The 15,197-nt window shown below is 35.6% G+C and overlaps 3 protein-coding genes and 1 non-coding gene across 5 annotated transcripts; all 4 read left to right on the top strand.

The window, feature by feature from the left end:
- Positions 1–1,079: 1,079 nt before the first annotated feature.
- On the top strand, positions 1,080–6,269 carry C41A3.2 (Coiled-coil domain-containing protein; the record flags this gene model as incomplete). Of its 2 annotated transcripts, NM_076520.6 has the most annotated exons (15): positions 1,080–1,234; positions 2,374–2,462; positions 2,509–2,639; positions 2,689–2,771; positions 2,821–2,914; positions 3,398–3,660; positions 3,711–3,804; positions 3,860–4,042; positions 4,288–4,518; positions 4,582–4,847; positions 4,893–4,964; positions 5,007–5,252; positions 5,560–5,637; positions 5,682–5,737; positions 5,790–6,269. In NM_076520.6, the coding sequence occupies 15 exons, from the start codon at positions 1,108–1,110 to the stop codon at positions 6,111–6,113; spliced, it is 2,337 nt and encodes a 778-aa protein (NP_508921.3). The 2 variants fall into 2 exon arrangements, with proteins under 2 accessions (NP_508921.3, NP_001367415.1); NM_001380969.1 differs by lacking the exons at positions 4,893–4,964; positions 5,007–5,252; positions 5,560–5,637; positions 5,682–5,737; positions 5,790–6,269 and having other exon boundaries at positions 1,108–1,234; positions 4,582–4,867.
- On the top strand, positions 5,346–5,418 carry C03F11.t1. The gene has a single exon. It is a non-coding gene; the product is annotated as a tRNA-Met (tRNA).
- A 118-nt stretch (positions 6,270–6,387) lies between the features above and the next one.
- On the top strand, positions 6,388–11,413 carry C03F11.4 (uncharacterized protein). The gene is made up of 9 exons (NM_076519.7): positions 6,388–6,575; positions 6,631–6,765; positions 6,819–6,884; positions 6,930–6,986; positions 7,239–7,659; positions 7,720–7,900; positions 7,947–8,036; positions 10,856–10,911; positions 10,955–11,413. Exons 2-9 carry the CDS (start codon positions 6,665–6,667, stop codon positions 11,150–11,152), a joined length of 1,170 nt encoding a protein of 389 aa, NP_508920.3. The 5' UTR covers positions 6,388–6,575; positions 6,631–6,664; the 3' UTR covers positions 11,153–11,413.
- An 833-nt stretch (positions 11,414–12,246) lies between these two features.
- scav-1 (SCAVenger receptor (CD36 family) related) lies at positions 12,247–15,132 on the top strand. The gene is made up of 12 exons (NM_076518.7): positions 12,247–12,392; positions 12,438–12,613; positions 12,659–12,762; positions 12,805–12,938; positions 13,539–13,643; positions 13,691–13,825; positions 13,870–14,012; positions 14,063–14,127; positions 14,172–14,349; positions 14,448–14,658; positions 14,704–14,932; positions 14,990–15,132. Exons 1-12 carry the CDS (start codon positions 12,261–12,263, stop codon positions 15,067–15,069), a joined length of 1,692 nt encoding a protein of 563 aa, NP_508919.2. The 5' UTR covers positions 12,247–12,260; the 3' UTR covers positions 15,070–15,132.
- The last annotated feature ends 65 nt before the right edge of the window (positions 15,133–15,197 follow it).

The following is a 15,197-nucleotide window of genomic DNA, read 5'->3' as shown; positions in this document are numbered from 1 at the left end:
CGGAAGTGCAAATAAAAATAATCATATAGAAATATGAAGTTTTGTACTTATGCTGAACTATTTTTCTAGATAGACACATTTGATAAACACAGCTCTGCTGCGCATCTGCCAAATGAATTCCTAATTTTGCTCAGCGGGCTCGCAGAATTAGCGTTGAATTTATTGTAATATATTATACAGAGTATATATGTATGTATACAGAGTAAATTCTCAGACTTTTGGCAATTCTAAAATATGATTTTCCCACACATCCAATATAGTTTTATGTTAGTCATATATTTTTTCCAATTAAAAAAGTCTTCAATCATTGTAAGATCAGGGGAAAAAACATTTTTGCATTAATGTTTTTTTCACCAGTGGAATGCTTCCATCCGTCGATTTTCAATTATTTCGTTCCATCTCTTTTTTATTGCAATATTTGAAAGCACACTGAATCAGAATGCAGTTAGTTTAACAAAACGATTTCCACCATTTGTTAGTGAAAGTGTTTTCAATATGGCGTTTTTCGCTTTATCTACAGAGACCATTTTCTGTATGTCTTCATGTTTTCTTTGTATAGTTCATGTCATTCAATAATTATTCGCAGACCTCTTCATTTGTGCATGCTCAGCGCCACGCGCTAAATTCTAATTATGTGTCCTTCCGTCTTGCATGGTCTCCCCATTCTGTCTCCTTTTTGCATCTTTTTCTCTATTTCCTATTTCTTTTTGAATATTTTTTCGTATTCTGCTTGTTCTGGGCAAATGTTTAGGTGTGTGAAAAAACGCTTTATCTGGCTGACACCAATCAATTAATAAGAGGAGCATGCGAGAAGAGAACATCTGTTTTATTGGTTGCCCCCAAGCATTCTCCGTTTCGTGTCTGCAAAACCTAAGCGACTTGCTCTTTTTTCCTGCTGTTTCTTCTTTTTCTCTTTTTTCCTCACCATTTTTTGCATCTCTTTAACTTTCTGGGCTGGTCGTCAGTTCTTGAGAAAACTCTGCACAGCAGTTGCCTCTTCTTGGTTAATTTGAGATAAAGGGCGTTCAGAGTTCATTCCTCTCTTATGTGCGATGTAAAGATTTCATTTGACATGTTCAGGTAATTCTATACAAACACACCGGTAATATGACAAACGATGATGATGAGAAATGGAACGTCGCAATCAAGGTGCTTGTGGAACATGATAAGTATCGCGAATATCGACTGCCAAGATCACTTTCAACGGATAGAAACTTACTTTGGCATGCAAAACGTAAGTTCTATTCTTTTTTTTCTGTCATTTTTCAAAGTATGAAAGGTTAGAACAAATTGTTTAATTGGCAAATTATTTCATGAGTGTTGTAAATTAACACGTTGATTTCAATTAAAAAAAAACTGAGGGTGAGTGAAAAGATGGGATGATGAGCACTGAGGTGGTTAAATGCCTTAAAGACCTAAAGGACCTATGTGAGGTGCCGAAATGACCTTTCGGAAATCTGAGAGCCCACAGTTGACTGCCTATACTTCAGAAAATTTGAGTTTCTGACTGTTTTCCTGACAGAATCAGGAGCTTTAGAAACTTTACCAACTGCAAAACCGGAAAAGCAGGTGCCAGAATTTCCTTAAATCTGTAAGTATCAAAATCTGAAAGCCCATAGTCGATTCCTGTATATCTGAAATTTTGAGTTTCTAGCATTGTTCTATACTACCTGCCGATCAGGGATGGATTCACCCGTGACCCGTTTCACCCGTTCACCCGTTTGTGTGCATTTTCACGGGTGACGGGTGACCCGTTCACCCGTGGTCTCGGAAACGGGTGAACGACAATTTTTTTTAAACGAAAATTAACATCAATTTCATGGAAATCAAAGGATAAAAAAGTTGAAATACTTTCTTGAATTAGTTTTTTGTTATTTTTCGTTCATTATTTTGTTGTTTGTTTGAAAAATGGAGAGTTAGTGCTCGCGAACTAGTACGTTTTTTGTCGAAAAAGTTATTTGGACATTTTTTAAACAAAAAAATCACACCCGTTTTTGGGCGTTTTCGCGGGTGACGGGTGACCCGCTCACCCGTTTTTTTGAATTTTACGGGTGAAATCCATCCCTGCTGCCGATGATGCCATGCAGAGGACGATCGATTTCTTATATTCCAATTAAGTCTTGGAGTAACGGGGCGTTAATTACCGTTCCTCGGCATGGAACACCAAAAACAAAAACCAAAAAAAAATTTTTTTTGATGTACGGTGTATTTTGAAAAATCCTCTGTACTTTCAGAAAAAAAAGTGTTTTGGCATTTTGCACTATTTCCAGTAAAAGATATAAGAATACATGTTTTACCAATAACATTTCACCTCACACTTTAAAAAAAATTGTTTTCTTCTTTTTCGTCTTTTCACTAACATTTTGCTTTCAGACGAAGTTGGAAAACGAATAGCAGACATCATTAAAAAGAAAAAGTTGAAAATATATAAACTCAAGCATGCTATCAAACATATTGAAAAGGTAGGCTTGAATATTTAATTAAAAGGACAAAATTGTTATTTTTCAGAGTCAAACACATTGGTTAACATTAGCAAAATCAGTGAACAGGAACAATGAAAACTTTTTCCTCAATGTGCTTCTCGCGTCTGAGAATAACATCGAAAAGTTCGAACATCACAATTTCTTTTCGAATCAAAGGTTTGAAACTATATCGTCATTTGTTAAAGCTATAAAACGCACATTTCAGTTGGACAAAACATCGAGACGTGTCAAGACTGACGGCAGAGGAGATTGATGATTTGAATTTGCGTGCTGGCGACAGTGAACAAAGTATGTGAGCTACTGCAATGTTCCTATTTTTTCGAAATTATTGATTCAGAAGAGAGTTGCGATGAAAAGAATTCCCATTATGATTGGGTATGTAAGCAAATTAACGGGATGGCAAAAGGACACGGACCAAGCAGGATTAGAAGGTATTTTTGAGTGCGCATTTGTACATCAACATTTATATATATATAACATTTGGAAAGAAGTATTGTTTGTTAGTATAATTGTGGAATTGCAATTTTTTGAAAAATTTGAAACTGCTCTTTTCAAATCCGAAAATCAAGGTTTTTTTGCTTAAAAAAAATTTGTTTTAAAAAAGTTTCAAAAATTGCTATACGGTTTATATTTTGAATTTCACGCTGAAAATAGTTCTATATGATTTTTGGCCGTGTACATCTGTCGGGCAATTAACTAATGAAAACTTTGGAATGTAGTTGATTTTTCGTAATTATTGAAATTTTCTGTACAATTAACAAAATCAAACTTTGTAAACTCCCCTTGCTGGCTTAATGTGCAAACTTTGAAGTTTCACGAAAATCACTTTTTGTAGCTGTTTTTGAGTGTGTTTCCCTAGAGAAGGAGTTTATTTCAAGCATCCACAAGACATTTTTAAATTTTTAATATTTCAGAAATACTCCTTCATCGTCGGATTGTACAAGGATTGGCTTTACCGAAACATTTATGCAAAACGGCTCCAGTCAGACAAAAATTGTAGCAAGTGAAAAGTCTGCATCAGTAATTAATGAAAAAGTGAATCACAATTGTAATATTTGTGTAGTATATGCCCCTGTAGCAGCAACAACTCATGTATGCACAATGACTAAAAATGTGTTACCAACGACATCTTCTCAGAAATCATTAGAATTGCGAAATAATTCTACTGTTCAAAACGGTTAGTTTATAGAATTCAAAATTTCGTGAATAATAAGCACAATATTACAGAAAATGTAAACTACAGAAAAACGATTTTGGAGAATGGAAAATGCCAAAATGAATCCAGAAAATCAAGAAACTCAGAAGTGTTAGTTAACAATACGTAAGATCTTTAATATTCTTATACAATATTATTCGAACATGTGTGTGTCTTACAGCTTGAATTGCACGAGTTTATTTATCGAGAAGCATCCAGTTGGAATATCTAAGAAACATGGAAATGTTTGGGAGCAACGAGCAGCGGAACGAGCAGAAAAGTTACTTGCAGATAAACGGACGAATCAACAGCAAGATTGCTTGGCATCGTCTTCGACAGCACCAACAGATCACATTGTTCTCATGTATGTGTGTTGATAAGTAAATTGGGTTTTCATTAGAAAATCACTAATTTAAAGTTTTCATGAATTTTTTAAAAATCAAAATAGGGAATGAACGGCTAATATTTCAAAAATTAGACTCAGATTTTGATTCTTGCTTTTAATTGGTGCAGATTTACGAGCATAACAAGATCAAGGAAACTGCAAATATACGCTGCCAGATCAACAATTTTCTTTTTCTTTTTTAATTTTACATGCACTTTTTTCAGCTCTTCGAAATTGGAAAGCCCGCAAGAAACACCAACAGGCTACTCAAATAAGAAGTCTGACAATTCTCGGATTGCACTTGTCGCGGGGAATCGAGATCTACCAGAAGAAGTCATTTTTACCAAGGAAGAAAGTCACTCATCATTGGACAGTTATAGCAATCATTGCAATGAGAGCCAAGATGATGAACCCATAAAAATGGGCAATTTTAATGGAAGCATTGCTGGAAACGAGTGAGCAAACTTTGTACAAAATTTGAAAGAAAAATTCCAAATTTTTCTAAATTTTCATTTAAGAAAGGAACTATCCAAAACAGAACAGCGAGCTAAGCGACGGCAGAGAGTTCGAGAAAAAGCACGATTGTGTGCCGAGCAAGCTAAGGAAGAAGAGAAAAAAGTGAAGGAACAGAAAAGAATCGAACACGATCTGAGAATTATGTCAATGAAAAAAGAAAGAGAAGTTAAGCATCAATTGGATTTTGAGAAGCGAAAACGGGATATTGATAATATACGACGAGAGCGAGATGCTCAAAAACGAGCTCGGCGCGGTTATGGACCAGATCGTGAGTATATATTTCTTTAATTAATACTTGTATTGCTAATTTCAGCAACGAGAATTAAAGAAATGCTCAAAAGCCGGGACAGATTAAGCGAACACATCAGAGAAAAAGATATAGCATGTGAGTTTGAAAATCGTTTGAGTAAACAAAACAATATTGCAGATCGAGTAATCGGTTCGAAACTTTTCCTTGACAAGCGTATATCTGAACTAGCAGAAGAAACAAGTATGGAAATTAATACAAGCAAATACAAAATGTTGGAGAAATATCGAGTCCGCATCACTGCCGTTGAGAAAATGAACATATTCCTAGTTTTCGTGAGCTATACCCTAATTGAAATTGGTAATACGATAAAATTAGATGAGCTGATGGAATATCTAGCGTGGAAAAGCATAAATATAGACAAAGGTGAGCTTGTAATCACATTATTTTTTCTAGTGTGAGGTTGTCGGGTGTACATGCGCGCCCTCCTCTATTTTGTTGTCGACAGGGCAATACAGAGCTTCCGTAGCGCAGTAGGCAGCGCGTCAGTCTCATAATCTGAAGGTCGTGAGTTCGAGCCTCACCGGGAGCAATTATTTTTCTTTTTTCATTTGCAGGTTGTTTTATCTCAAAAATCTTTCAAATTTGCAAAGAAAACTCTCCAACCTGTGTTTCTACATCTTCAATAGAACATGTATATGAAATTTATTGATAAAATCGATTAATGTTACAGATCCCGAGTCGCCCATCAATATTGTGATTGAAAAAGCTTTTGAGTTGTTTTGCCAGGAAAGGAAGCCCAAAATTGCAGGTTGTTTCTTGAGATGGTTACTACAATCTAAGCAATATTTTCAGATTGCATGATAAAGGCGTTACAATTCTCCGAGTCTATCCTGAATAGAATATCTAATGTGAGCACTCGAATTAGAAGCTCGTATCTCTCAGTTTACTGTTAATTTACAGATCACTGAAAAGACGGATTCAGTTGAGAGGGCTAAGCTGATTCTCAAAAACTATCGAATCTTATATGATGAAGCCGTCGATTTCATGGGAATCACGTCGTATCTACGAACGCGTCTTAACACCGAGTTTTTCGTCATGGAGGAAGACTACTTGCTGACCGTGACGCAAACGGAAAATAGTGGGTATCGGGGTGAGAAGAGGAATACCAATGAAAGTGATGAGGAAGAAGAGTATGACAAACCAGAAGTACAAGATATGTCTTGCCAGACAGACGGGGAGCCCTACGACGTAAAAGCAGCCTCATTACTACCACGATTGCAATGAGTGGTGTTATTGTTGTTGTTGACTAATTCGACACTGTTCTACTTATCATTTGCCTATTCTACACATTCCCCACAATTGCACTTGCTTTATTTTGTTACAACACTTGGCTATAATGACATTTAAGTATTAATAACTGCAATGAATAATTATCCAAATACTCAGAGATCTGAGTGATTTTATAAGATCAGTTGTTGAAACTGTGAAATACTTATTGATTTTGAAATAGATCTAATGGTACACTCAAAGTAGCAAAACGTTTTTTTTTTCATTTCAGACGCGGTTTTTCCACACTTATGAATTAATTGATGACAAAACTTATCGAGCATTTCGAAATCAAAATAACAATTTTGCGAGAACTTCTGGTGATAGTAATAAAGCAGAACACATTTCAGTGAAGGTAACCAAAACATATCCAATTTCGAAGCACAAATACGAAATCATAAAAAAGTAAGGATACTAAAGGTAATGCATTTTTGATACAAATATTGAGAAAAATCATAGTAAAAAATTTTTCGAGATTTCTACACTGGAGCTACTCCACAAACGAAAACATGGTGCATGCAACATCACAGTCAGCATCAACAGAAAAGAATGTCAAACCATGCATTGAAACTGACACCGAAGAAGTGAATCATAAAAATCAAACAAAACAGTAAGTTTCTAGTTTTAATGCTAATGAAATTCAAAAAAATCTGTTAATTCTAGATATCTATCTGAAAGTGAAAGTGGCGATGAATATGACGAGGATTTGGAAAATGCGGTTTCCGAATGGTTAGTGCAGAGTATTTTGAAAAAAAAACAACAAAAGCATTTCAGCTCTTATCAAACTGCGACGACATCTTCTGTAGCTGATACAGATATTTCAAACATATGGTAAGCAAATATAATTAGGTTTCATACCAAGGCTGTACGACATATCTTTTCAGCGAACCTAAAAACTACTAATTCCAAAATGATACTTCAATTTTTCAAATTGACAAATTCTATAGAATGTAGAAAAATTATCGTCCGATTTGAAAAATATATTCCGTTTCGTTGAAAAATTGAAAAAAAAACTTTAAATACTCCCTGAAATTTGTTTTTGGGCTTGAATTTTTAACGTTTATACATTAAATACAATTCTAGTGATCAACTACTTGTCCTGTCAACAACAAATCACAAAAGTATGGGCTCAACTAGAGGCAAGAAAAAACGTGGGAAAACGGCAAAAAAAGCAAAAAAGGCAAACAGAGCTCAAAAAATCACTGAAGAAGAAATTGAAGCAATTAAGAAAAAGAAAAAATTAGACGCTGACAAAGCATATGAGTTACGCCAAGAACAAATGAAGATCCGACAGGAAAAAATAGATGCCAGTGATCGGAATAAAATTTACCGACGTCTAGCGCAAACTGCAGTGGATATGCTTAGAAAAGAAGAGAGAAAGCTTCCACCTGAAATTAAACAATTGGACGAAGACTTGGAATATTATGTTGAGAACTCAAAATTTTACCTTCGAATCAATTTGAGAGATAGGTATTTGGAAACAAGAGTTGATGAAATTAGCGAGGTAATCTTTTTATTTAGCGATTAATCTGAAAACTAAATCTGGAATAAAAACTAATTACAGAAATATATTGGTCCTGCGTTGGAACACAAAACTGAGCTGTTGAAAATTTACGAGGATCTCATTAAACGCAGTCTGCAGGCATTCAGACTGTTTATGTTTTTGAAAACATTGAACGAAAAATCTGTTGACTATACTAAATTCGAAGTGTTAACACTATCTTTTGTTATGAAAGGGTTCGAGGGTAGGATTCAAGGAACATTAATTTTTTTTAACGTGTAGTTTTTTAGATGATTGGTTGGAAGTTAATGGAACCTATGAAGAAAACGAGTCATATTTATCTTTCGAGAAGAATATTCTACACGATATTCCCGAAACAGGTTAACCTTTTTCATTATAAGTATTGTTTCCGCTTTTAAAGGCAAATTAGCAAAAATAGCACAAAAACTTGCTACCCTTCTTGTAAATTAAGAAAAAAACTATTTTGCTACTCTGCTTCTATATATACCTTCGTAAACACATTAAAAATTGCACTGAACTTATGTTGTAAAGCATAACGGGTATTATGGCTTTCGAACTGTTGTTGAAATCCTTTAAATTGTCGGGTTTTACCCGTTTTCTCTTTTATTTTTCCCTCAACTCTTTTGTCATTTTGACACGCCAAAACCTCTGATTTCCTGCTCAACAAGTTTCGCGCCTTCCGATCTTGTTGACGCACTTTCAGTGCCTTGCGCACACGGCGACGCGAATCCAAGATTTCTCATCACTTCTCCCGCAAGAACGGGTGCAAGCCGGTCGACGCCGTAAGGCTCACCGTTTTCCATTGTTACAAGTTTTAGGTTTTTATTGTTTTTATTTAAGGTTAAGGGTTCAGTTGAGGAGTTTTCTCCTTGTTTTCAGTGTCTTGGTCTCGAATATTTCGAGATATATTTTGTTCTCCTGGTTTTAAAAGACTTGTCTTTCTAATAAATTATTAGTAAGATATAAAAGTATTTTGTTCAATTTTCAAAGTTACAGGTTACAATTGTCTTATTATCCAGGTCTTGATTAGTCAATTCCTGACTTGGGGGCCGAACCGGGGATGGGTTAGTGAGCGCGTCTACTGCGCAATAGGCGAGGGGTTCAATCCCCACCGCGAGCTAATCATTTTCTCCCCTCGGTGGTACCTGGATCCGGGGCGTTGGACACCCAGTTGAGTTAGGAGTTTCTCATCTGGCCTTGCGGAAGCGTAATGGTGTTGAACCAGGCAAGCTGCCCTCAAATGTCTACTAAGTAGATGTCCCATTAAGCGGACAGTGACATCTGAGACTGAGGTGGAGGTGCTATGGCCTGGGCACTACTTCCAATATAGACATCCTCCGATTCAATTGGGGTGAACTCGGCGCAATCTGATAGGGTTAAAATAGATTGCAATGAGCGAGAAAAGACATGAGCTAAGAAATCTTGAAGAGAAGTTGAAAATGGAACAGTATGATCATAAGAATGCAATTGCAAAATATGAGAATGCATTCAAATGCTCTAATATAAGTGATGTACAGTACTTCGAGAATGTTACAGACAGTTGTGAAGTGGAAACAAGTATGAGATTTTCACATTCTCCAAAGGAATCTTGTATTGAAAGTTATGGAATTGACACTGATCACATAGAAAATGCTTTTGAAAAGGAGAAAGTGGACCAGAAAGCCAAGGATACATACTTGGGTCCCCCACTGAACTCCAACATTTTGGAAAATTTTCAAAATTGTGATTCTATGTCTATTGTTACAACTGAATGTTCCAAAACTGATTATGAGATTGAACATGAGACTCAAATTATTGATTCTCCAGATATTGACTATAAGAATGAAGACACTGATGCCATTCAAAAAGAAACCACAGCAATTGAGTCAATTACAATCCAGGAAAAATCCTGTGACAATGAAAATGATAAGATTGAGCACATTATGCACAACTCATTGAACAATCAGATACAAAAGGCCGGACTACAAAAGCCGGGAGATGTGCCTGTGGCGGATTTTTTGACAAGAAAATGAAGCGTAGAGTCAATGAGGAAATGCGTCCACGTACAGATCCACCAACTGACTTGTCACAACAAGCATGTTATGGTACAGTATCTGATATGTTGGATTGGAACAATTGGAGTCATGAGAATTGGAATGACATGAGTTGGCAAAGATTCGTTCAAGAATCACGTCCTCGCAAGGATCCACCTTGGAGTTCGTGCCGTTCGGAAGTTGGCATGTGTTATGGATGGAGATGGGACGTCAGTCAAGTTCCATCACGGTCTCAGGATTGGAGAAGTCGTCAAGTCGAGCTCACCCCTCGCCAAGCTGCAGAGGTTCAGTGACTTCATGATTCCTATGTGTATTTAAATTTCTTTTTATTATTTTATATTTTTATCAGTATATTATATCCCCATCCCTTAAGAGTAGTAATTTTATTTTAATTCTAGGTTCCCTCATTTTTTATTTTTATCTTCTTATTCCCCACCCGTCTAAGTCTAGGAATTATATATTTTAAGTTAGGTCCTGTGTTATTATTCTTTATTCTCTTATTCCCTCTTAGGTCCCGTAGAGCTTTTTGTTTAATTATTTTTGTATCCCCGTTTGGTAGTAGCTGAAGCCGATTTTCTGTGTGTGTCGGGATCAGGGAGGCGGAGCTCGAAAAAGCCGGGGATGTCGGGTTTTACCCGTTTTCTCTTTTATTTTTCCCTCAACGCAAGCTCTTTTGTCATTTTGACACGCCAAAACCTCTGATTTCCTGCTCAACAAGTTTCGCGCCTTCCGATCTTGTTGACGCACTTTCAGTGCCTTGCGCACACGGCGACGCGAATCCAAGATTTCTCATCACTACTTCCGCAAGAACGGGTGCAAGCCGGTCGACGCCGTAAGGCTCACCGTTTTCCATTGTTACAAGTTTTAGGTTTTTATTGTTTTTATTTAAGGTTAAGGGTTCAGTTGAGGAGTTTTCTCCTTGTTTTCAGTGTCTTGGTCTCAAATATTTCGAGATATATTTTGTTCTCCTGGTTTTAAAAGACTTGTCTTTCTAATAAATTATTAGTAAGATATAAAAGTATTTTGTTCAATTTTCAAAGTTACAGGTTACAGTTGTCTTATTATCCAGGTCTTGATTAGTCAATTCCTGACTAAATTACCAACTAATCCTTTAAATTACCAACTACTTACTCAAACAATTTCAGATCAACATGTAAATGCGGCTGAGTTTGTTATGAACAAGTTGATCTACTACGCAAAGGTAAATTCAAAAAAAAAGTTCCTTCAAACAAAATGTGGTTTAGAAGGACGATGATGGAACTTTAAATCTGAAAGAATGCCATATGAAAGAAGCCTACACCGGAGCAGGACAACTGATTGCAGAGTACAAACAATGCACGAATGCGATCGCTTTTCTTCAGGATAATAGAGAAAATCTTGCGTACAACTTGATGGAAGAATGGTTTTTGGTGTCGAGGAAACCGTCTCCAATTGTTTTATAAAACTATTCGAAAATTGTTATTTGTACATTTATAAACTGCAAATTAAAACTTCTGGTTAATATGATTGAGCTAGGAACTAATTTGCAGTTTGTAATTGCCGAACTTCAATTTTTTGTTATTTATTTTATCGATTGTACCATGATTCAATTCTGCGATAATTTAATTCAATACCGTTGTAATAGAAAAGTGCTGATTAATTCAGTTATTTTAATGAATACTGTGATAAAAATACAAATGCGAATAAAAATTGATATTCCCAAAAAACATTTTCACGGCAACAAATTGCAAATCCGTAACCTCGGAGAATTGAAAGTGATCAATTTTTGAGATCAGGATTTAAAGGTGAGAAACGTATGCTGCTAAAATGAGCAACTATCAAACTGAAACTGAATGGTTTCAAAAAATTGCACAATCTTTTGAAAGCTACATTCAAAAACTAGAGAATGCTTGTCTTTTCCAAGTTATAAAATTCGGCAAAAAAACGTTTTTCTACATTTTATATATTTTATAATAAGTATATCTTAAATATTTGTATTCGAACATAACAGGAAATTTGCAAAGTGTCTATTGAGAACTGTTCAGTATACATAAGTAATGTGGAAGCACGTTTTTTGAGTGCGAATTCACTGTGATCATAAGATTCAAACATTCAGCAATGCTATAAATTTTTCAAAAATCCACAGTTTTTTTTCAATTTGGTAATTTAGCAAAACATTGACCGAAGATTGTGAAAAATATCATGCTTCCACAGAATGTGTTCCATAATTTGAAACTCAATATTATAAGATGGTGTTCTTTTCACTTTGGCTACTTTAAGATGTGTTTTATTGCATTTGTTTAAATTGTTTCCTGCCGAAATTCTAGGCACCAAGCGTGATTCCGGCATTTTTTTTCCAATCAGCACCGTTGGCAATTGATATGAAGAACCCAACGCGAGCGTAGCCTTATCTGTTGTTCGGTCAGAAACTGCAGTCTATCGACTGACTATTAACTCTTTTCTTGCCAAAGATAACCTGACGGTTGGAGGAAAGTTGTTCACTCGGTGTCATTTTATAGTCTTTAATCGTTTTCTAACTCCCGAATTATTTTTACAGAACAACTGGGTACAATGGCCAGCAGATCCTGTATATGTCAGGTGTCGGCTGGAATTATATTCCTGATTGGAGCTGCTCTTCTGGTTGCCGGACTAGTAATTGTGCTTAATGTGTTCCCTAACATTGTCAATAATCAAATTAATGACGTAAGAGAATAAGTGAATTGTCATGAAGCCTAGAAACTTTTTCAGAGCAAAGTTCTAGGGTTGAATGCTGATGGAACACTCAACTCTTTTACTGACAGTTGGGTCAATTCCAAATACATTTCTACTATGCAGTACTGGGTTTATGACTACACCAACACAATCGGAATAATGAATCGAGCAATTTACCCGGATGTTCGAGAAAAGGGTCCCTATGCATTTGAGTAAGGATTTCTAGCTACGAAGTATTTCAAATTATTTCATTTCAGTGAGATTCTTACTATGGACAAATTAAACTTTTCTGAAAATGGAGAATTCATGGAGTTCCGCCAAATTCAAACATTTGTGTTCAACCCGAACAAGTCGTGTGCAGGTAAAAAGTTTTCAAAGTATTGAGTGAAATATCACGTTTTAGGATGTGACCCGTATAAGGATAAAGTTTTGATTCCGGATATGGGATTTCAAGTGGGAATCGACCAAATTGATACAGTGATAGAAGGTATACTAAAAAACCCACTTGCTGCAACAATTTGTCACGCAATAATGAAGGTGAGTTGTAGAAAAACTGGGAGCAAAATTGGTTTGGAAACTAAAAGTACGGATTTTTAAGTCAACTTATATTCCGTATTTTTTGGGCTAATTAAATACTTCAATAATCTCGTCGCCTAAAAAACTTTGTAATTTTAAGTTGAAATGAGTAAAAATAGTGTATTATGTATATGTAAAACCAAAAATCTTTAAACTTAAAAAAAAGTATCAGAAAATTATAATTAAAAAAAAAACAAGTAAATACTGAATTTATGGGTGCGTAGGGAAAATAAATTTCTGCTCAAAATTCATTATTGTTTCTTTTGCAAACTGGTAACGATTGAATCAGTTTATGCTATCAAATTTTTCATTAAAGTATTTTCAATATCGCTGCTCTTTTAAACACGAGCTATTTTTTAAGACATCAAGTTGCAATGCCACTTGAATCCGATAGAATTGACGTCAAGTTTTAAATTTTGAACTTTTTCTATAAAAATTTTGTGAAAAAGCATCTTTATGCGTTTTTCTAATGAATCTTTTAGAACGTGTAATCTTGCACGAAAATTTGGAAAAACATAAAATCCTCGCACTCGAATAAAATAACAATTGTCCATGTTTTAGGGAAAACCAAACGCCAACCAAACATGTTCAAATCTGGGAGCTTTAATCGAAGGAGAACTGGGTACACTGATCAGCTTATTCAATGTGTCTCCGTTCACAACTGTGGTATTTCAAAATAAGTTGTGTAGATTTGTCAAACTATAGTTTTTCAGACTGTCGATCAATTGCTCTTTTCGGGCTATAAAACTCCATTTGTAGAAAAGTTTTTGGACGAAGCATTGGGCATGCTGCACTTTTTGTTTGGAACTGCACCGAAACCTCTTGACGATCCACCAATTCAACTTAATGTGAGCTCTTATTTAAGTGCTAAAATCTAAAGTGAAACTTTTAGCCGTTAAATGGAACCAGTGACATTATAAATACGGTGCTCACAGGAAAAACCGATCCACTTAAAGCAGGATATATGACAGAGTTTAGAAGTATTTCGAATAACTCCTTGTTCAACAGTATTGGTAATACACTTCCTCCAATGTGGTAAGATATATTTCAAAACTAGATCAGTTCAAATAAAGTTAAACATTTAGGTGGCCCTACGCTAATAAAACGTACTGCAAGGACCCGAACTCGGCGTTGGTGCTGACTGGAACTAGTAAGTACTACAATTCTTGACATCGACCGATTTTGTATACACAGATGGTGACTACTTCAAAAACTTTGTAAAAAAGACTGACATTCTACCAGCATTCGTGTCGGATGTATGTAGAACGATCCATTTTGTATTCGATCGTGAAGTAACTGTAAAAGGATTCAAAGGATATCGTTTCGTGATGCCTCCGACACAATTCGACTACAGTCTTGATGAAAATTGCGGGTGAGAATTAGGGAAAGCTACCCAGCAAATAGAAAGGTTGCAACACTTTTTTTGTTTGCAATGGGGATTTACGTCGTAGGAATAACAAATTTTTGCAGATACTGCATACCATTAAAGTACGGATCATATGAGTATCCAGCTCAAAGCGCATGTTTACCAAGTGGACTATTGGATATCAGCCAATGTACCGGTGGCCCCATTATCATGTCAAAGCCGCATTTCTATCAAGCCAGTAAAGTTGTCTCAAAGTTTGTTCCTAGATTCAAACCGACATATGATAATGATGAGACTATGTTGGATATTGAACCGGTACTTTTAAATCTTTAATTTGAAAAACAGTTTTATAATGTTCAGAATACCGGAACAGTGCTTCAAGCTCAGAAGAGACTGCAAATTAACATGCTTGTCAACCAGTTCAAACATATTCGATCTTACTCGGTGATGAGACCTGGAGCGTATCCATTGGCGTGGGTGAATGAATCATTCTATATGGATCAGAATACAATTGATCAGCTAAATTCTCAATTGTTCACACCTGTCAGCACGGTTAACACAATTTGTTGGATAGCTGTTGGACTTGGCGGTAAGTGATGATATATTCAAAATTAGTGCATTAATACATACTTTAATTGATTTTCAGCTGGTCTCATTGCCTTGTCGATTGTTATGGTTATTGTATCATTCTGCTGTTTTAGAGATGAACATCACAAAACTTCATAATTAATTTTTTTTTCAAATTTATTATACTTCTAATTTGCTTTCAAACAACACTCTTTATACTTTATACCTTCAATTTTTAAAACACTTTCCTACAATTTTACGACTAAACTATGGTTTCTGCTCTCCGC

The sequence above is a fragment of the Caenorhabditis elegans genome, chromosome X (genome assembly GCF_000002985.6).
Source record: "Caenorhabditis elegans chromosome X".
NCBI classification, from domain to species: domain Eukaryota; kingdom Metazoa; phylum Nematoda; class Chromadorea; order Rhabditida; family Rhabditidae; genus Caenorhabditis; species Caenorhabditis elegans.
This window is presented reverse-complemented; position numbering and strand designations above follow the sequence as displayed.